General features: G+C 44.8%; 3 protein-coding genes across 14 annotated transcripts in view; 2 read left to right on the top strand and 1 right to left on the bottom strand.

The window, feature by feature from the left end:
* LOC108704314 (oocyte zinc finger protein XlCOF7.1-like) overlaps window positions 1–21,591 on the bottom strand; it is a 224,937-nt gene that overhangs the window by 17,044 nt on the left and 186,302 nt on the right. The window contains exon 1 of one of the 5 annotated variants that reach the window (XM_041579045.1): window positions 1,930–2,827. The exons of the other annotated variants lie outside the window; for them this stretch is intronic. The gene's annotated coding sequence lies outside the window, so the exon portion shown is untranslated. Of the gene's footprint in view, window positions 1–1,929; window positions 2,828–21,591 lie in introns of those variants that run through there. 5 annotated transcript variants of the gene reach the window in all.
* The window catches only part of XB5772961.L (Gastrula zinc finger protein XlCGF53.1 L homeolog), a 579,535-nt gene that overhangs the window by 458,933 nt on the left and 99,011 nt on the right, over window positions 1–21,591 (top strand). For 2 of the 8 annotated variants that reach the window (XM_041579012.1, XM_041579011.1), the window contains exon 1: window positions 17,519–17,972. The exons of 5 other annotated variants lie outside the window; for them this stretch is intronic. The gene's annotated coding sequence lies outside the window, so the exon portion shown is untranslated. Of the gene's footprint in view, window positions 1–16,120; window positions 16,133–17,518; window positions 17,973–21,591 lie in introns of those variants that run through there. One more of the 8 variants, XM_041579019.1, reaches the window with a different exon arrangement.
* LOC108704256 overlaps window positions 1–21,591 on the top strand; it is a 46,490-nt gene that overhangs the window by 22,954 nt on the left and 1,945 nt on the right. The window contains exons 4-9 of the mRNA XM_041578377.1: window positions 1,814–2,015; window positions 3,120–3,173; window positions 3,263–3,386; window positions 4,527–6,100; window positions 18,686–18,802; window positions 18,892–19,015. Of these exons, the coding sequence (XP_041434311.1) occupies window positions 1,814–2,015; window positions 3,120–3,173; window positions 3,263–3,386; window positions 4,527–6,100; window positions 18,686–18,802; window positions 18,892–19,015 (2,195 nt within the window). The remainder of the gene's footprint in view (window positions 1–1,813; window positions 2,016–3,119; window positions 3,174–3,262; window positions 3,387–4,526; window positions 6,101–18,685; window positions 18,803–18,891; window positions 19,016–21,591) is intronic.

The raw sequence follows: 21,591 nt of genomic DNA, 5'->3' as shown, positions 1-21,591 counted from the left end.
GGGATTATCATCCACTGTTACTAAACAATAAGGGGCCGCTGTACCCACCTCTCCAGTCAGCAGCTGGATGATGTTGGACATGAGTTCCAGGATCTTCTTGTCATTCTTGTTATTTTCCTTCTGTATGACGGAGCCAGGGGCATGCAGGGCCCCCCCATCATCTGACTTCTTCCTAGGGATGTAGTGCTAAATATTGAAAGGAAGAGAGAATGGTGTTTGAGCTGCAGAGAGACCCCCTTTGTACAGACAGACAGTCTCTTGTCAGTGTGCCAGTCACAGTGCCCCTCACCTCTCCAGTCAGCAGATAGATCATCTCCAGTGTCAGATTCACCATTCTCTCCTTCTTCCCCCGCTCCTCCTCCTCCTCATTTTTATCCTTCTTCTTCTTCTTCCCCTTCATCCCTGTGTCACTCGCTTCCTCCCACATTCCCATTGGCTCCTCGTGGGAGGGACTGAGCTGGAAGTGACCCTGGAATTAAGCACTTACAAATTTCTATACAAGAATATTCCCACCAATATCTCCCAATAGAATTATAGAGGCCCAGATCCATAGAATATTGAAAAAGAAACCTACACTCTGTGTCCCTGAAGAGGGGTGCTTTATATTTTCATGGTGTAGATTGGGGATGGAAAGACCTCAGGTTATACAGTATTAAGGAGGGAGGTGGTGGAACATGAGAGTGTTACCAGTATCCCTGCAATAGGGAGGCAATAAATGGCCCCTTTATTGGAGCTCCCTATAGATGTTCTCTGGTCCCTGTCTGTGTTTCAAATGAGGGGTGGGAGTGTCCTAACAGTCTCTGCCAGTAGCACAGTGGGAGGGGGACAGCCTATCACAGCCCTGCAGTCACACAAGCACAGACAGGCTTCAGTTCCCTATCAGGTCCTGCTAGCTGCTGATTGGTTCCTGTCCTACAGTGCAGTGAGCTGAGTGCACAGCCTGGGAATTCAGGGAGCAGCAAGTGGAAGAGAAGGGAGGGATTATTAGGGATTTTGCAGAAATATTCAATAAATCAGCCTGAAACACTACATTTTTAAGCACAATTCTTCTATACCTAAATGAGTATAACTCACTGGTACGTTCCTTTTTTTTTTTTTTACACAAAATGTCTGCTTTTGAGAAGACTAGGAACTATGAAATCTTACCCTCCTTTGCCGTTATTGTATTTTCAAAAATTGTTTTCTTATTATATTTTCATTATTCACTTTCAAGTAAAGATGAATGTGCCACAATACACAGTGTCATGATTAGTCTAAGGATTTATTTGGGAGGTGATGTATGGCACCTCTATGGGAAAGTATTGCCCTCATATAGTCTGTCCCACTTGTACAGGGCCCCAATCCTTACCAGCAATATCAGACCTCCCAACATTTTGGAAGTAAAAAGAGGGACAATTTTTTTTTTCGCACATAGCGCAGCCAAATGTTTTTGTCCACGCCCCTTTCTGTGGCCACACCGACTAATTACCATGTTCATTTTACAAAAATTTAAAATATTTCTCCTCTAAACTGTTTTTTTGTGTCCCAAAATTGTTACAACGTATCTTATTTGCACCTGTTAGCTGTTCTGGGCTCTCTGCTAAAAGCCAATTAAGTGAGAAACTTTGTTTCTTTTTCTGGCTGTTCAGTGCAGAGAAAAGAGGGACTTTCCAGTATAAATGAGGGACTGCGGGTTGAGCTGTCAATAGAGGGACTGTCCCTCAGAAAAAGGGACAGTTGGGAAGTCTGATTTAATATAGGGGCCCAATATGTACAGGGTCCGCCTCAGAAAAGCAGGACAAAGCACTGATACTGGGTTTCTGACCCACAGCAGGACCCCAGCCTTAATACTGATACAGGGATGGAAGCTGCACACACAGCCGCTGTTGGAAGAAGTGCCCCAGTGTGAGGAGACAGGGAGAAATGAACAAACAAGGACGTGTGTACCCACCAATTCCTTCCCCGGGGCCCAGCTCTACCGCTCCGGACCAGTCGTCTGCTTGCGTCACAGTCACGTGAGGGTTGGAGGCGGGGCTGTAAGTGCTGTCTGACAGAGAGAAAGCTCCGCCCATGAATGGAAGAAAAGAGGGAGGCGGACCCCTAGCAGGAGTCGCTTTGGTGGCTGTAATTGTATGAGCTGCTGAGTATGGACAGAATGAAGCCAAAGTCCCATCATGAACTTCTTATGGAAGTGCCAGTCCCACACGAGGCTTCCGCTAGTGAACCCAACACAACCGAAACTTCTCCCCTTTAGTGGTAAGCGCTTCAGCCTATTAGGATGCACACAGAGTCCGCGCTCGCTCATTGGCTGTGCACAGAGAAACAGAGCTTGATCGTCATTGGTTGTGTGGGGAAGTGGGCGGGAATTAGTAAAGTTAGAGAATACTGTCTGATCGGAAACATGTAGGTATTAGTTTGGTCTTGAGCCCTTTTAGCGCCTGTTTTCTCATAGCCAATGACGTGAAGAACCCAGAGTGCACCGGGAGCAGCATGTGACGGCTGAGAGCCAATCAATGCGGCTGAGCAGAGGGAATAGGAGCGCTACGAGCTGCACATTGATACTGAGGCGAAGAGAGGGAATCCTGGGACCCATGTTAGTGAGTGACAGCTTCGCTGCTTTACCTGATGGCGGTGCCTCTGCGCTTCCTGTACTGCCAGTGAGGGGAATTAAAGGACTGGGTGCGAGGACCGGATGTGGGCGTGGCCAAGAGAAGAACACTAAACAAGACCCCGCCCACTGGCACTCTCATTGATATCGCTATTATTACACTTGTAACTGCATAATTCTTAATTAAGGCCCGCCCACAAGGAGCCAATGGGAATGTGGGAGGAAGCGAGTGACACAGGGATGAAGGGGAAGAAGAAGGATAAAAATGAGGAGGAGGAGGAGCGGGGGAAGAAGGAGAGAATGGTGAATCTGACACTGGAGATGATCTATCTGCTGACTGGAGAGGTGAGGGGCACTGTGACTGGCACACTGACAAGAGACTGTCTGTCTGTACAAAGGGGGTCTCTCTGCAGCTCAAACACCATTCTCTCTTCCTTTCAATATTTAGCACTACATCCCTAGGAAGAAGTCAGATGATGGGGGGGCCCTGCATGCCCCTGGCTCCGTCATACAGAAGGAAAATAACAAGAATGACAAGAAGATCCTGGAACTCATGTCCAACATCATCCAGCTGCTGACTGGAGAGGTGGGTACAGCGGCCCCTTATTGTTTAGTAACAGTGGATGATAATCCCTTTCTCTGGCTGGGGGATGACTGGAACATTGTGTGTGACAGGTTGCCATAAGGACTCATCATGTTTCCATCTATTTTTCCTTGGACGAGTGGGACTATATAAAAGGAAACAAGGAGCTTTATGAGGAAGGGATAAAGGAGGAGCCACAGCAGCTCCACCCACTGGGTAAGTAATGGGTAAATATCAGAAGCTATGGGGACAGGATTCTAAGCAGCAGTTTGTGTATAAGGAAAGCTCCTGCCAAAATTCTTATTCACTCTCTCATCATATCACGTCTAGACTACTGTAACTCTCTATTAATTGGCCTTCCCCTCCAGAGACTGTCACCTCTCCAGTCCATAATAAACACTGCTGTGAGGCTCATACACCTCAGCAACCGCTCCTCCTCTGCCTCACCATTCTGTCAATCCCTGCACTGGTTCCACTACCTCTCAGAATTAAATTTAAATTAATGACCCTGACATTCAAAGCACTTCATAACTCTGCCCCACCCTACATCTCTGAACTCATCTCTATATACTCACCCAACCACTTACTACGCTCCTCTACTAACCTGCTACTCAACTCTTCTCTCATTACCTCCTCACATGCTCACATTCAAGACTTTGCAAGGGCTGCACCCCTCCTCTAGAACTCTCTCCCACGGTCTGTCTGACTTTCTCCCAACCTTTCTGCTTTCAAGAAATCTCTTCTTTTTCGAGAAGCCTCCCCTCACTCTGCTTAACTACCAAACGCAACACCACATACAGTACCACATTTCTCACCCACTTAATTCCATCTTGCCCACTCCCACACCTTGTGTATTACTCCCTTCCCTTTAGAGTGTAAGCTCTTTTGCATAGGGCCTTCCTCACCTTTTGTACCGGTATTGATTGTAATGTATGTAACTCCATATGTTCTATGTATATAATTCATGTGATGTAGTTGTATAATCACATTTACTTTACAGTGCTACGCAATATGCTGAAGCTATATAAATACATGTTAATAATAAATAGTGATGAGCAAAAATTTTTTGTCAAGTTTTGGCAGAGAAATGATACCCACAGATTCAAATGAGTGAAAAAAATTGCTGCGTGTCAAAACATTTTTCTAACTTATAGACTTCAATGCATTTTTGGGGGGAGGGGTTGGGGAAAATGTCCTAAGTGGATAGAGATGGACAACACTCACTGATCTCCTAAACATTGTAGCCATTGGAGAGATTTGGGCTGCAGCAATTTCTGTGTCTTCTATGCCTGCAGTTCCTGAAACAATGAATCCATACATTTATGTATAAATTATTTCTGTTTGTATCTTTCCCAGACTGTGAATATGAAGATAAGAGAGATATTCCATCTGATCTGGGAGGAACATTATGTTATAATAATGAGACAAGCAAGATCGGGGCTGAAGGAACAGATTTTTGTGCCAAAGGAAATCTCACAATTTCTCCAGTGGAACAGCCCCCACCAGCCAATGGGATTAAAGAGGAAAGAGCTTCATGTGCAGAGGGAAACCAATCAGATTGCAGCATTAATCCTTTTACAGAACAGATACAGGGAACTGATAAACCTACTCCTATCATGGGATACAGCCTGAATAACAGCTCAGCGAATTATATAAAAGAGGAGGTTGTGCAATGTCATGAAGGAAACCATTCTGATATGAGAATTATTACTGCTTCAGAATCAATACTGGAAACCAATACATCTGCTGCAATGATACGATGCAACCTAAATACCAGTTTGTCAGCTTCATGCGAAGGGGGAAACCAATCAGATTGCAGAATTAATGAACTTACAGAACAGATACAGGGAACAGATACACCTACTGGCAATATAGTTCTGTACATCTGTTCCGAATGCCAGAAACATTTTAGTACTAAGGCCGGTCTTGCCAGGCATCAGAAAACTCATTCAGTTTTTGTGGGTGAGGAAAATGCATATGGGAGAATTCACACAGAAGAGAAACCATTCCCTTGTTCTGAATGTGGGAAACGTTTTGCTCGTCGTCTCCATCTTACTGACCATCAGAGCAGTCACACAGGGGAGAAACCATATGCTTGCTCTCAGTGTGAGAAATATTTCACTCATCGTTCCAATCTTAACAGACACCTGAAGCTTCACAAAGGAGAAAAACCATTTCCTTGTTCTCAGTGTGGGAAACGTTTCCCTTGTGTCTCGGACCTTAATATACATCGCAGGGTTCACACAGGAGAGAGACCGTACTCTTGTTCTGAGTGTGGCAAATGCTTTAAACATCACTCAAACCTAACTAACCATCAAAGAACCCACACAGGAGAGAAACCATTTTCCTGCACTGAATGTGGGAAAGGCTTTAAAGATCGCTCAAGTCTTACTGTACATCACAGAACCCACACAGGGGAGAAACCATTTTCCTGTTCTGAATGTGGGAAATGTTTTATCAATCAGGCATGCCTTAGGGTTCATAAACGAATTCACACAGGAGAGAAACCATTCCCTTGTACTGAATGTGAGAAAAGTTTCAGCGATCGGGCTTGTCTTAGAGGCCACAAAAGAACTCACACGGGAGAGAAACCATACAGCTGTAGTGAATGTGGCAAATGTTTCCGTGATGGTGCAGGCCTTAGAGTCCATAAAAGAATTCACACGGGGGAGAAACCGTACACCTGTAGTGACTGTGGCAAATGTTTCAGTGATCGTTCATGCTTTAGAACCCATAGAAAAATTCACACAGGAGGGAAACCATTTTCCTGTTCTGAATGTGGCAAGTGTTTTATTCATCTCCACGACCTTACCGTTCATCTCAGGATTCACACAGGAGAGAAACCATTCACTTGTACTGAATGTGGCAAATGTTTTAAACATAATTCCCAACTAACTACACATTCCCAGATACACAAGAGAAAAAACACTTTTGGATAAGGACTGTACATATACAGAGTGAGCAAAATACAATCATTATGCTACCAAAGTATAATTCCTTTTGGTTAATGTACAATATTTTTATCTCTATCTGAAGCCTCTGAGCTAAACTACATGGCAGATTTTGGATGGATGGACAGATTCTATACTACAGGTCATGTCAAACAATAATGGATCGGGTATACACATTTACAGGCCCATTTAGCAAAGGTCAAATTCATGTGAATTTTTTTTCTACTCTAATAAATTTGAATATACTCACAATTCAACTGGGAGGTTATTTAAGAAGATGTCTACAACTCAAACAAATATTCCCAACCCGAATCGAATCGAATCGAATTCAACTGAAAAAACCTTGAATGTCAGGAAGGCTTTTAAAGGAGACATATAGGATAAATGATTATAATTAATATATGGTGTTGCTTTTACATGGTGCTAAAATGTAATATTATCTTTAAAAATAGTCCCTTTATTGGAGCTCCCTGTAGTCTCTGGTAACTTAACCCCCTGCCAGAAGGACAAAACAGCAAGGGGTGACCCTATTTCAAATTCACATGTAATTCAAATTCTTCATGTAAAACTGAAAATATCATGAAAATGAAAAAAATAATTTAAATGGCAGTTTTTAATTCATTACAGGTTGTTTAGTTTCCTTCTAGAAACCTGAGTAATGATCCAGTACCAGTTGTAGGCCATACTTATGTAGTTGGATTGCGCTGATATCACTATGTGGCCTTCATGTCATTATCCACAGTAATCATTATGTGCTTACTCCCTGGATGATCCCACCAATTTCAAGTGCTCCAGCAAGGGCCACATGCACTGACTGCTCATTAATAAAGAAACCACATTGCTGATCTTGTTATTTGCATTCAGGTTATTCTTGCCCCAGCCCATACTCTGCTATTTCTGAGGATTTGTTTTTTCACATGCTTTTCAATGCAGGGGTTGGCAGTAAATTTGATTCTGGTGAGTGAAAGGTTAAGGGGCAAATCAGAATAGGTGAGGTGGCTCCATTTCTGCCCTGAAAGTGCCCTTTTCTCCTCAGTATGCCCTTGCCTTTGTTTTCCTGTGCTCCACCCTCAAATTTGGCCCAGCTGGAACATGTTCCTGTTATTACCAGTTCTCTGCCCTCATATTTCCTCCCCAGTAAATACATATAGGGGCAAATTCATCAATATCTATCATCCAGGAAGACATTTCAGCCTTTATCCTTTACTAACCTGCTTCCACTTTCCAGAACTGCTGTGCCGCCTGTAGCTGTGAAGGAGTTGGAGGGGCACAGGCTCATTGGCTTAAAGCAGAGAGGGCAAGACAAAGACTACGAGCTGTATCAAGTGTGCCCTCCCATTCAAACCCAAAAGTCCCTTGCACGCTCCCCATGAGGGGCAAACAACGTGATTGGATGAATAGTCATGGTGGCGGGTCAGGTAATTAGGGATTGAGAAAAATATTTTTTACCCCCAGACAACAGGAATCAGTAATTAGTATAAAGCCTCTGGCTTTGTCGGATATATGATTAACTTTGGTAGATAAAGTAGATTTATACATCACAGCTAATTGTGTGGTACAGAGATTATCTGCCATCCCTCACTCCTACCTCACGATTGGTTTGTAGCTGGAACAGGGAACTCTGGGAACTTCTGCACAGGTAGGTACCTCCCACAAGGAGCCAATGGGAATGTGGGAGGAAGTGACTGACATGGGGAAGAAGGACATAAATGAGTGGAAGAGAGAGAGGAACTCATGTCCAACATCATCCAGCTGCTGACTGGAGAGGTGGGTACCATCCTGTTTCCATCTATTTTTCCTTGAAAGAGTGGGACTATAAAAAAGGAACAAGGCCATTTACAGGGAAGGGATAAAGGAGGATCCCCAGAACCTCTGCCCACTGGGTGAGAAATGGACCCAACAGACCCAGTCTGAAGGCCAGTTGATATCCTAATTATTGTAGGCATTGGGGAGCAATCCAATACACTTAGCTGGTCAGTCTCCCCTCTCTGCCGGCACCTTTACTTGTCTTATTCATGTCTTGAGCAATAGTAAGATTGGACAAAGTGCTGGATTACTGCATTTGGATATAAAGCATAACTAACCCCGTAATATAGTAGGCAATAATGAATAATATATGGTGCTGGTTTCTTTTTTGGCTAATGTTATCTTTAAAAATAGCCCCTTTATTGGAGCTCCCTATAGATGTTCTCTGGTCGGATGCGGGCGGGCTAAGGGAGGACGGCTTAGGATATATATATATTTATATATATATATATGTGTATATATATATATATATATATATAGTTTTTCAAAAACATTTTTCTGTATCTGTCACGAACGCCGCCCGGAGCAGTTCCAGGAGCTCCGGGCGGCGCGTCTATGTCTTCCGGCGTCGCTCCCAAAATGGCGGCGCCCATGGCCGCCACGTGGGTAGCGGCGCCGGCGCAAACACGCCAGCGCATCGACATCGGTGACGTCACTATGGCGCCAAATTCAAACATAAAAACGCTACACAGACGCCAGAATGGCGCCCAAGTATAGGAAACATTGCCTATGTGTATCCTGGGTTCCCTGACTTTTGATATTACTATTCTCTTGTTCCTGATTGTTATCCTGACCCTTTGCCTGGACTTTGACCTTGCTGTTATCTGCCTGCCTGTGAAACTCTTGCCTGGATTCTGACTACTCCTTTGTTTAACCCTTTGGACACCGCGACCTTGTACCCTCAAGAGGGCTTCCTCCTCGATCCTGACTACCTCCCTGGAGGGAGCTCCCGGCTCCCTGACATTATACTTGGGCCATGGATCCTACTGAGGAAGCTACGCCTGATGTCGGACGAGCGCTCCGCGGACTGGCATCCCGCATGCAGGAATATGAAGCCCAGCAGTACCACATTGGACAGGCACTCGATACCCTTCTCTCCCGAGTGCCACCTGCGCCTCCTGCTTCCCAAGCGGCTGCAAATCCTCCCATGGCGGACGTCTCGTCTAGCACAGGTTTCTCGTCTGGTGAGCCTCGTATTCCGCCTCCTCCTCGCTTCAGTGGGGACCCACAGGCCTGCAGAGGTTTCGCTACACAGTGCCAGATGCAGTTCGAGTTTCAACCCTCGCACTTCCCCAATGAACGTTCCAAGGTGGGGTATGTGATGTCTCGTTTGGTGGGCAAACCGCTTGAGTGGGCAACATCTCTTTGGGAGAAAAATTCTCCGCTGACTTTTGATGCCAAGGCTTTTCTTCAAGCATTTCGTACTGTATTTGATGCCCCGGGTCGGGTCACTAATGCCCCTTCTCGTCTTCTGCAACTCCGGCAGGGAAACCGCAGTGTCAGTGACTATGCTATTGACTTTAGAACTTTGATGGCTGAGACTTCCTGGAATGACGATGCCTATAAGGCCGTATTCTATCAAGGTCTGTCTATTCGCATTAAAGATGATCTTGTCTCCAGAGAGTTCCCTGACCTGCTGGAGGATCTGATCGCACTTTCTATTAAGGTGGACACTCGGCTCAGAGAGCATCAAGTAGAGAGGGAGCGCTGTAAAAGATTCCAACCCTTGCTGGCACCTCGCTTCCAGAGACCTCTCCTGCAGACTCCTGCTACTCAAGCCTCTCCTTCTCCTCCGGAGGAACCAATGCAAGTTGGAAGGGCTCGTCTATCCGAACAAGAAAGACTCCGTAGACGAATGGGTGGCTTATGTCTGTATTGTGGCGGACAGTCTCATTTTGCGAACTCTTGTCCGGTGAAGCCCACGAGTTCTGTTCCCCGAGGTATTTCTAGGGTAACTCATGTAGGGGGCACTACTGCGAAGTCTCAAGAGAACACTCACAGGTTTCTCCTTCCATTACAGATTCGCCTAGCCACTAAGACTATTGTCGGCTCCGCTTTCATTGACTCTGGAGCTGCTGGGAACTTCATGGACGCTCAATTCGCCAAACACATGGAAGTTCCCTTATTCCCATTGTCTACTCCTCTCCGTGTCACTGCCATTGACGACAGACCCCTGGAGGCTGAATTTATCTCCATGACGACTGGGGAATTGCCTGTGCAGGTTGGGACGCTGCATAAAGAGACTTTCGTTCCTAATTATTTCCTGCCCATCCGTTCCAGTTGTGTTGGGTCTCCCTTGGCTGCGCCTGCATAATCCCTCCATTGATTGGTCCGCAGGACAGATCTCCCGTTGGAGCCCATTTTGCCAGCAGCACTGTCTTCCTGCTGAACCCCTCCAGAGGGTGAATATCTCTTTGTCTGATCTAAAGACTCTACCCCCCTTTTACAAGGAATTCGCTGATGTGTTCTGTAAGAAGTCTGCAGAATTCCTTCCTCCACATCGACAATACGATTGTCCTGTCGATCTCCTGCCTGGAACCATGCCCCCTAGAGGTCGTACTTATCCTCTCTCTCCAGCGGAGACCACTGCCATGAAGCAGTATATCCAAGAAAATCTCCAGCGGGGGTTTATTCGCCCTTCTACTTCTCCTGCCAGGGCTGGATTCTTCTTCGTGGAAAAGAAGGATGGAGGCCTACGTCCTTGCATCGACTACCGGGGTCTTAATAAGATTACGGTTAAGAACCGGTATCCCTTGCCCTTGATTGCCGAACTCTTTGACCAACTGAAGGGGGCTAAAATCTTCACTAAGTTGGATCTCCGTGGGGCGTATAACCTTATCCGCATCCGGGAAGGTGACGAATGGAAGACAGCATTCAACACTCGGGATGGGCACTATGAGTACCTCGTAATGCCCTTTGGTCTCTGCAATGCCCCCGCTGTCTTTCAAGAATTTTCCGGGATCTCTTAGGAAAGTCTGTGGTCGTGTACCTGGATGACATCCTAATCTTCTCGAAAGACCTTGAATCTCATCGCTCCCAGGTGAAAGAAGTGCTCTCTCGTTTGAGGAAGAACTCTCTCTTCGCCAAGTTGGAGAAATGTGTCTTTGAGGTGTCTAAGATTCCTTTCTTGGGTTATATTATCTCCCCAGAAGGTTTTGAGATGGATCCCGTTAAGGTGTCAGCAATCCAAGAGTGGCTCCTTCCCGTGAGCACCAAGGCTATTCAAAGGTTCATCGGATTTGCCAACTACTACCGGCAATTCATCAGGGGGTTTTCTTCCCGTATTGCACCTATCCTTACTCTCATCCGAAAAGGGGATAATCCCAGGTCCTGGCCTCCAGTTGCTGTAGAAGCTTTTCAGTCACTAAAGGACGCATTTTCTTCTGCCCCAGTCCTCCGTCATCCGGATCCTCAGTTACCCTTTTGCATTGAGGTGGATGCATCTGAAGTAGGTGCTGGGGCTATTCTATCCCAGAGACATTCTACCGATGGGAAATTGCATCCCTGTGGCTTTTTCTCCAAAAAGTTTTCTCCAGCAGAACAGAATTACGATGTAGGGAATCGAGAACTTCTGGCAGTCAAGCTTGCTCTTGAAGAATGGCGTCACCTCCTAGAGGGTTCTTCAATTCCGGTCACGATTTATACTGATCATAAGAACTTGGAGTTCATACATTCTCTCAAGAGACTGAATCCTCGTCAGGCCAGGTGGGCCCTGTTCTTCTCCCGCTTCAACTTTGTTCTGACCTTTCGTCCTGGCTCCAAGAATCGGAAGGCCGATGCGCTCTCCAGAAGTTTCACTCCGGGTGATCGTCTACCAGAAAGACTTGAACCTATTATTCCTCCCACCAAGATTATTGCATCCCTTTTTCCTCAAATTGCCGAAGAAATCTTGGCCGGACAGTCTTCTGCTCCTCCTAATACCCCCATTGGGATGGCTTTTGTTCCCTCCGAGTTACGACTTCCTTTTCTTCAACAAACCCACTGCTCCAAGCAAGCAGGACACCCTGGTCCTGAAAAGACTCTTGAACTCCTTAGACGTTTAGTTTGGTGGCCGACTATTCGAAAAGATGTCAAAGACTTTGTTGCTGCCTGTACCGTTTGTGCCACATCCAAATCTAGCCATTCTCGCCCCAGTGGCTTATTACAACCATTGCCTGTCCCCTCTCGTCCATGGACTCATTTAGCAATGGACTTCATTGTCGAACTTCCCCCCTCTAGTGGAAACACCGTGATCTGGGTTGTGATTGACCGCTTTAGCAAGATGGCCCATTTCATTCCCCTGCGGAAGCTTCCCTCTGCTGTGGAGTTGTCTCAGCTCTTCATCCAGTATATTTTCCGTCTGCATGGTTTTCCTGTGGAAGTTGTCTCTGATAGAGGTTCCCAGTTTACTGCTAAATTTTGGCGTTCCCTGTGCAAAGTTCTAGGTATTACTCTCCAGTTTTCCTCCGCTTATCATCCCCAGACAAATGGGGCAGCTGAACGTGTGAACCAAGCTCTGGAGCAGTTCTTGAGGAACCATGTGTCCCTTTGCCAAGATGATTGGTCTGATCTCCTCCCGTGGGCGGAATTCGCTCATAACAATGCCTGCCACACTTCCACTGGAAGGTCTCCGTTCATGTCGGTGTATGGTCAACATCCTCAAGCCTTCCCCCAGGACTTTGTGTTGTCTGATGTTCCGGCTGCTGATGACCATGCGGCCCACATGTCTGCTATTTGGGCTGCAACCAAGTCGAACTTGGAGAAGAGCGCTCTGGTTCATAAGACGTTTGCAGATCATAGACGTAGACCCTCTCCTCCCTACAAGGTTGGTGATAAAGTCTGGTTGTTTTCCAGGAACATTCGGTTGAAGGTGCCATCTCCTAAGTTGGGTCCGAAGTTTGTGGGTCCATTCCCCATCTTGGAGGTGATCAATCCTGTGGCTGTCAGACTTCAGCTTCCTCCTGAGATGCGAATTCCCAACGTGTTTCATGTCTCTTTGGTGAAACCCGCTACCTCCAACCGCTTTTCTGTGAACCAGTCTCCTCCTCCTACTATCTCTGTGGATGGTCAACAAGAATATGAGGTGGAAAAGATCCTTGATTCCAGAATTTCCAGGGGCTCTCTCCAGTACCTCATCAAGTGGAAGGGCTTTGGCCCTAAAGAATGCTCTTGGGAAGGACACTCTGGTGTGCACGCTCCTCGTCTGGTGAGGGATTTCCACTCTAAGTTTCCCCAGAAGCCCAATCTTGGTGGTCCGGTGGCCCCCCGTGAGGGGGGGGGGGTACTGTCACGAACGCCGCCCGGAGCAATTCCAGGAGCTCCAGGCGGCGCGTCTATGTCTTCCGGCGTCGCTCCCAAAATGGCGGCGCCCATGGCCGCCACGTGGGTAGCGGCGCCGGCGCAAACACGCCAGCGCATCGACGCCAACGTCAGGACGTCGGTGACGTCACTATGGCGCCAAATTCAAACATAAAAACGCTACACAGACGCCAGAATGGCGCCCAAGTATAGGAAACATTGCCTATGTGTATCCTGGGTTCCCTGACTTTTGATATTACTATTCTCTTGTTCCTGATTGTTATCCTGACCCTTTGCCTGGACTTTGACCTTGCTGTTATCTGCCTGCCTGTGAAACTCTTGCCTGGATTCTGACTACTCCTTTGTTTAACCCTTTGGACACCGCGACCTTGTACCCTCAAGAGGGCTTCCTCCTCGATCCTGACTACCTCCCTGGAGGGAGCTCCCGGCTCCCTGACAGTATCCTGTATTTCCTGTCACACACACAAGTTTTAAACTGTATCTCGACTAACCTTTCTGTCTTTAGGGACTTGTTTCCGTCTTCGTGGTTGTTCCACATACTGGCAACCTCACATTCATTTTCAGTGGAGGACTTCGGGTTCTCCATTCCAGGTTCCCTTTAAAGAGTTAACCATGTTCAAAGCGCAAAGTGCCTTAAAAAACGGTGGTGATTAACTATAGGAACCTATGTATATGTATGCACTAGGATTGATTGTGCGCAACCAACACAATGGGGTACATTTTTTTGGAACGCCAGGTTGGTAAGTGACCCCAATGTTAATTCAGCAATGTGGGTATGACACACGTGTGAAGCCTGGAACCACTCATACGGTACAGAAGAGCTGTATCTTTTGGTCGTAGCCAAGTTACAATAAAGGCTTTTTCACTTATAAAAACTGTGCTGTCCATTTTCGAAATTCTGCTGTACCTGGTGGACTGTGGCCACTAGTGGAACGTGCACCGGACAACTCTTAGAGAGTGAATGCCAGGCCACCCATAATTGTGGTGCACACACATATCAATGCACAGAGGTTCCGGCTATATTCGAGTCAAGTAGATTGGAAGACAACCAGCCTATAGAAAAACATCTACTAAAAATGTCTAACCTATCTACAGGAAATGACTTACAAATATCAATATGAAGAGCAGTGATGGTAACAGGCCGACACTTTTAATATAGGTTCAGGTAATTTGTAAAGTTTAAAATGAACACGCGATTGAGGTTACAAACCGAAGAACGGGAACAAGTCCTATTCCCCTATGGAAATCTTTCTTCTTCTGTTCACAACGGACTTCTGGTGCTGTTGCTTTGCTTGTAGGTTTCCCTTTATACTTAGTCAGCACAAGGTTTTTTCTCTAGCTCTAACAATCATTTCCTGTGTTCCTGTTCCCCTTGTTTGTTTCTTACTCTGTCATACATTCTTTCTAATTTTTTGATTGTTCGTTTTTCAGTTTTCTTATTTTTGATTTCTTTGATTTTTTATTTACATTGATTTTTATTTTGTAGCTTTACTTCCTCCGCTTTATTTTATTTTCACTCATATATTTTTTTCCCTTTTTTTCAATGTTCTCCCTTTTTTTCTCTTTTTATTTTTTATGTCTATTCTTTTTTCTTTTTGATTCTTTTTAAAAAGTTTTTGTCTAGTCTTATGTTCTATGATTGTTTGATTGATATTTACACAGGCTTAGCTTGTACATCCACTAATAGAAAATGTTTTTTTACTTAGGAGATACACTGCTGTGTTATACCTAGACATATACCCTTTAACGTTGATACAATGTTTCTCATATTGTAGATAAGGCACCAGACACTTTAAAAACAGTGATTACTGTATAACTAATATGTTACACATGGTCCTGATAAGTATTTTAAGTATTCCTTTTTAATATTCTGCCTGGCAGAGAAGGAAGATCATGCACTAGGCAGTTTTAAGCTGGCCATAGATGCAAAGATCTCATCGTACGAATCGAGGATTGGTACGATTTTCGGACCGTGTGTGGAGAGTCCTGACATTTTTCGTCCGGCGGAGATCGGTCGTTTGATCGATCGAACAGGTTCGAAAAGCTCTGTCGGCTGCGGGTAATATCTCTGCGTGTATTGCCCGTTCGTACGATTTTCAGTGGGAGACTGTCACTAGCATTGTCTATCGTACAATTACTGTCAGGGGCAGAACATCGGCTGATCTGTTCTTTAACTACTTTATTTGGTCGGAATGGTTAGTGGCAGGTCGGGAGATGGGAATGTCCGATCGTATATTGATTCATAAGATCAGGGCCAGATTTACATAGGGGGCGCCCCTAGGCCCACTACTGTTCGTCACCCGTCGCCTCCCGGGGGACAGGAGCAATGGGGATTGGCGCACGGGAAATTAAAAAAATGATTGTCTCTCCAGCGCATCCCCAGTGTTTTTGAACAAATGTGGGTGTGGTTGGGCAGCATGCCGCCCCCCTAAAATCCTGCCGCCCTAGGCCCGGGCCTAGGTGGCCTTTCCACAAATCCAGGCCTGCATACGATCGGATCTTTGCGTCTGTGGCCAGCTGTAGATATGGCACTAATGATTAAATAACATGTTGCACATGACACTTTAATTCAATTAATGTTGATAAGAAGAATAAATTGCATTGATGAAAGGTAGTATTTAGCACTCGGCACTTTAACGATATGAATAGGTCACCTTATATGGATGATCACACTTAAGTATTTTTATGAATAAGGTAATGAGGATGTTACACATGGGGCTAATTGGTTGTTTGTTCACCGCACAATACAGTGAAGGTTTAACTACACGGTGATACACTGTAGTTCACGTCAGCGATGACATAGGAGGTTTGCGCCAAGCAAGGTATTTAACATGGTGGATGTAATGTTTATTTGGGAATAATCCTGTATAGAAATGTGTAAGTGCTTAATTCCAGGCTCACTTCCAGGTCAGTCCCTCCCACGAGGAGCCAATGGGAATGTGGGAGGAAGCGAGTGACACAGGGATGAAGGGGAAGAAGGATAAAAATGAGGAGGAGGAGCGGGAGAAGAAGGAGAGAATGAGGTACAAACTCTGAGGGGACGTTGCTGCCCCTTGTCACTATTTCAGGGCTCCTGTGAGGAATATCTGACACCAGTTCTATTGCTCTGGACTGACGTGAAGGTGAGGGACAGACAATGACCTCAATGAGCTGCACAAACACCAACATTTATATACAATATAAAATACAGATTATAAAATACTAGACTATAAAATACAGATTATAAAATACTAGACTATAAAATACTAGACTATAAAATACTAGACTATAAAATATAGATTATAAAATACAGACTATAAAATATAGATTATAAAATACAGACTATAAAATACAGATTATAAAATACTAGACTATAAAATACAGACTATAAAATACAGACTATAAAATACAGACTATAAAATACTAGACTATAAAATACAGATTATAAAATACAGACTATAAAATACAGATTATAAAATACAGATTATAAAATACTAGACTATAAAATACAGATTATAAAATACAGACTATAAAATACAGACTATAAAATACAGACTATAAAATACTAGACTATAAAATACAGATTATAAAATACAGACTATAAAATACTAGACTATAAAATACAGATTATAAAATACTAGACTATAAAATACTAGACTATAAAATACAGACTATAAAATACAGATTATAAAATACTAGACTATAAAATACAGATTATAAAATACAGATTATAAAATACTAGACTATAAAATACAGATTATAAAATACAGACTATAAAATACTAGACTATAAAATACAGATTATAAAATACTAGACTATAAAATACTAGACTATAAAATACAGACTATAAAATACAGATTATAAAATACTAGACTATAAAATACAGATTATAAAATACAGATTATAAAATACTAGACTATAAAATACAGACTATAAAATACTAGACTATAAAATACTAGACTATAAAATAGAGACTATAAAATACAGACTATAAAATACAGATTATAAAATACTAGATTATAAATTACAGACTATAAAATACAGACTAATACAGGCAGTGTGAATGTGAAGTGGCTGCTGCTGTTACAGTGGGAGAGTGAGGAATAATACTGTGAGGGGCCCATGAAAGTGTTTTCTAGGCGTTTGTTTTCCTCAGCTCCGCCCACAACGCTGCCCAGCTGTAATATGTTCCTTTTATACCACTTCTCTACCCTCACATTCAGCCCCAGTGAATAGATATAGGGGCCCGTCACTCACACAGCCTCTGCCTTCACTGACCTGCTCCAACTTCACACAACTGCTGTGCCGCCTGTAGCTGGGAAGAAGGGGGCGTGGAACGCGTGCTCATTGGCTGAGAGAAGAGAGGGCGGGACAGAGAAATTGCGCTTTTCCCTCCCATTCAAACCCGATATTGTCACTGCGGCCTCTCCCGCGTCCTGTGAGGGTCGAGTGATGTGATTGGATGAATAGTCATAGGGGCGGGAAAAGGAATGAGGGTCTGGGGAAAATATTTTTGTACACGAAGACAATAGGAATTGGTCGCCTGCGGTTACTTAATAGGCCACTGAGATTTGCGGATGTCTGACCCAGAGACATGAAGTAAATCTATACATTGTGTGTGAGGGGAGCTGAGAGATATTTGTGCGGTACAGAGATATGTGAGGAATTGTCTCCCGTCCCTTACTGAGCCGCTCTCACTCCCACCTCCCAAGCACCCGGGACCATTGGTTTGTAGCCGGAGCAGGGAACTCTGGGAACTTCCACACAGGTAGGTACTGACCCCCCACCCCAATATACTGAGCCCATATGTGCTGCCTCCCTTATTCCTACCTTGTGTGGCACCCACCTCTGTCATATACCCCTCACTCTCCTCTACTATGGGCCGTGTGTCTCACACTGGGGTCACTCCTGCTGCTACTGCTACTGTGGGACTGGGGGTCGCTGCTGCTGTGGGACTGGGGGTCGCTGCTGCTGCTGCTGCTTTACTCCTGCTGCTACTGCTGTGCGACTGGGGGTCGCTGCTGCTGCTGCTACTGTGGGACTGGGGGTCGCTGCTGCTACTGCTGTGGGACTGGGGGTCGCTGCTGCTGTTGCTGTGGGACAGGGGTCGGTGCTGGGCCCCTGTAATTCTGTTGGGGGATATTGCTGGGAATAATCCTGTATAGAAATGTGTAAGTGCTTAATTCCAGGTCAGTCCCTCCCATGAGGAGCCAATGGGAATGTGGGAGGAAGCGAGTGACACAGGGATGAAGGGGAAGAAGAAGGATAAAAATGAGGAGGAGGAGGAGGAGGAGCGGGGGAAGAAGGAGAGAATGGTGAATCTGACACTGGAGATGATCTATCTGCTGACTGGAGAGGTGAGGGGCACTGTGACTGGCACACTGACAAGAGACTGTCTGTCTGTACAAAGGGGGTCTCTCTGCAGCTCAAACACCATTCTCTCTTCCTTTCAATATTTAGCACTACATCCCTAGGAAGAAGTCAGATGATGGGGGGGCCCTGCATGCCCCTGGCTCCGTCATACAGAAGGAAAATAACAAGAATGACAAGAAGATCCTGGAACTCATGTCCAACATCATCCAGCTGCTGACTGGAGAGGTGGGTACAGCGGCCCCTTATTGTTTAGTAACAGTGGATGATAATCCCTTTCTCTGGCTGAGGGATGACTGGAACATTGTGTGTGACAGGTTGCCATAAGGACTCATCATGTTTCCATCTATTTTTCCTTGGACGAGTGGGACTATATAAAAGGAAACAAGGACCTTTATGAGGAAGGAATGAAGGAGGAGCCACAGCAGCTCCGCCCACTGGGTGAGTAATGGGTGATTTCTATCATATGCAGATCATAGAATCTATGTAGTATATTTTGTCTTCTCATTGAGATCTAGAAGAATGTCAATTTGGCACCTCTTTACCAGTTATTCAATTCAGCATCCACTATGCACCAATGTTTGCTTGATGGTCTGCAAGGTTGAATACAATATATCACAATCACAAAACAACTGAAGTGTGAGTCAGGTTGTCCTGATAGCCAGACCACCTGTCCTACAACTCCCAGCAACCCAGTTCAGACCGCCATCAACAGTGCTAGTGATAGCTTAACACCAGTTCCCCATAGCTTAAAACATAACTTTTAATAACTTAATAGTTAAAAAACCCACACACCCTTAGTGTGCCAAGCTTCCCACGACCAAACAAAACCCACTGCGTTAACTACGTCAGTGCTGGACAGTGTCCTTAAAAAACATTAAATAAAAGTGCCCAGGTGGACGAGTGGATGGTCTCGTGCCAACTTGCAGCGTGACCAAATGCACCAAAGTGTTCCTAAAAGGAAAGTCTACCCCATTCAGGACAGTAACCCCCTCCCTTCCATTTTTCCAGGAGTACCTGCTTATCTACGTAGGGAGCGGTCAGAGCTACTCTCACCACCGTCCACCTATGCTGCCCTACGCGTTTCACCGACTCAGCGGCTTCTTCAGGGGCATAGGTGGCGCGTGGTCGTGGTCCACAGGTTTAACTAGCCGTAATTGGTACCGCGCGGCCGCGCGTTTCCGGTAATATGTCACTTCCTATTTTGCGGTGGATCCGGTTTTTTAAGGACACTGTCCAGAATACAGCCTGTCTCTGGATGGCAGAGCTCATGTGCACTAATAGTGATTTATAGGGAACGTGTGGTTTCTAAACTCAAATACTACTACTGGGCACAAGCAAGACGTCAAAAAGAAATAGAGTAAAGCGATCGCAATAAATCAAGACAATTTACGAGCTGTCTTGGGATCGAGGGGCCCAACAAAACCTTGTCAACTCACAGAGGTATTCCTTAATAAAGCGATCGTTTTACATGTATTATAAACAACAAAAAATATGCCTTAACCTTTAAACATTGTCATAACATACAAACAGTAAAACACAGACACAGACAACATGCAGTTGAATACAAGGCAGTGACGTTACAGCAGAAATCCGTTCCAGGAGTAACAATATATGAACCGGGATCCTAAAACTCGTGAAACCGGGAGTTTACCTAAAACTCCAGAAACCGGGAGTTTACCTAAAACTCCTTTGGAATCCCCCGTCAGGGATTTCCTTGTTTTTTTTCTTGAATCCCTCGTCAGGGATTTCTTTTGTCTCCCCTTTAAGCTTAAGAATATAGCATTAAGCATATACGGATGGTAAGAAAAATATTGTTTATAAGACAGATTCTTTCTTACCTTTCCGTGCCGCTTGCTATTTCCAGCTTCTGACACCAGACTGAAGGGGACAACGAACCGACTGCTACTGGAACCTTTGGATTTCGTCTGACCAACAATGCCTAGCATTCCGGATCCGGGGAACTTGCACAAAGAAACACCAACGAGTGGATCAGAATAACAAGTTCCGTTTATTGAAGGTCAAACATAGCCTTATATAGGTTATAAGTAAAGACGTCCCAATATAGTGACGTATAAGCATAGTTATTAGCATAGTATATGTCTGTAATAGGTATATCCTTCAGGATGGAGAAGAGAGACAAATATGTGCATTCGCGTTAGCTAAGATATTTTGTCTGAGGCAAGCTGATAATATTGTTTTTAGTACATGATGATACTTATGCAAGGTTGTCTAAGAAGAGACAGTACAGGGTCGTACAGAAAAACAAGTACAGAGGCCTACAAGGGTCGGCACGTAGGCATGTTAACCCTTCAACAGTTGAAGGGTTAACATGCCTACGTGCCGACCCTTGTAGGCCTCTGGTGTGCAAGTTCCCCGGATCCGGAATGAGAGGCATTGTTGGACAGCTAGAATCCAAAGTTCCAGTGGCAGTCGGTTCGTTGTCCCCTTCATCCAGCACTGACGTAGTTAACGCAGTGGGTTTTGTTTGGTCGTGGAAAGCTTGGCACACTAAGGGTGTGTGTGTTTTTTAACTATTAAGTTATTAAAAGTTATGTTTTAAGCTATGGGGAACTGGTGTTAAGCTATCACTAGCACTGTTGATGGCGGTCTGAACTGGGTTGCTGGGAGTTGTAGGACAGGTGGTCTGGCTATCAGGACACCTGACTCACACTTCAGTTGTTTTGTGATTGTGACCTCTTTACCAGTTACAAACACCCAGCTATAATACAGACTTTCTTTCCTGCATGTTGTGTTGGGAAATGCACAGTGCAGGGCTGGGCTGAAATCTGTGTTGTATTAAAATTATACAATGATACATTTGTTATGTTTGTCCCTGCTGAGCAGAAGCCCTGAGTTTCATTAGAAGCCGCTGTTAGAATTGATACAATAGTTGCTAATATTCCACATATGCTGCTATGAAATGGATCAATTAGAGAAACACTAGAGACACGAACATTCAGCTTTAAGCTTAAATTTTGTGAAAACCGTAAAAAGTTTTTTTATAGTGAAAATCC

The sequence above is a fragment of the Xenopus laevis genome, chromosome 9_10S, assembly GCF_017654675.1.
Source record: "Xenopus laevis strain J_2021 chromosome 9_10S, Xenopus_laevis_v10.1, whole genome shotgun sequence".
In the NCBI taxonomy this organism is placed as follows: Eukaryota; Metazoa; Chordata; class Amphibia; order Anura; family Pipidae; genus Xenopus; species Xenopus laevis.
The sequence above is the reverse complement of the archived record's forward strand: the minus strand, read 5'-3'. Positions and strand labels throughout refer to the sequence as shown.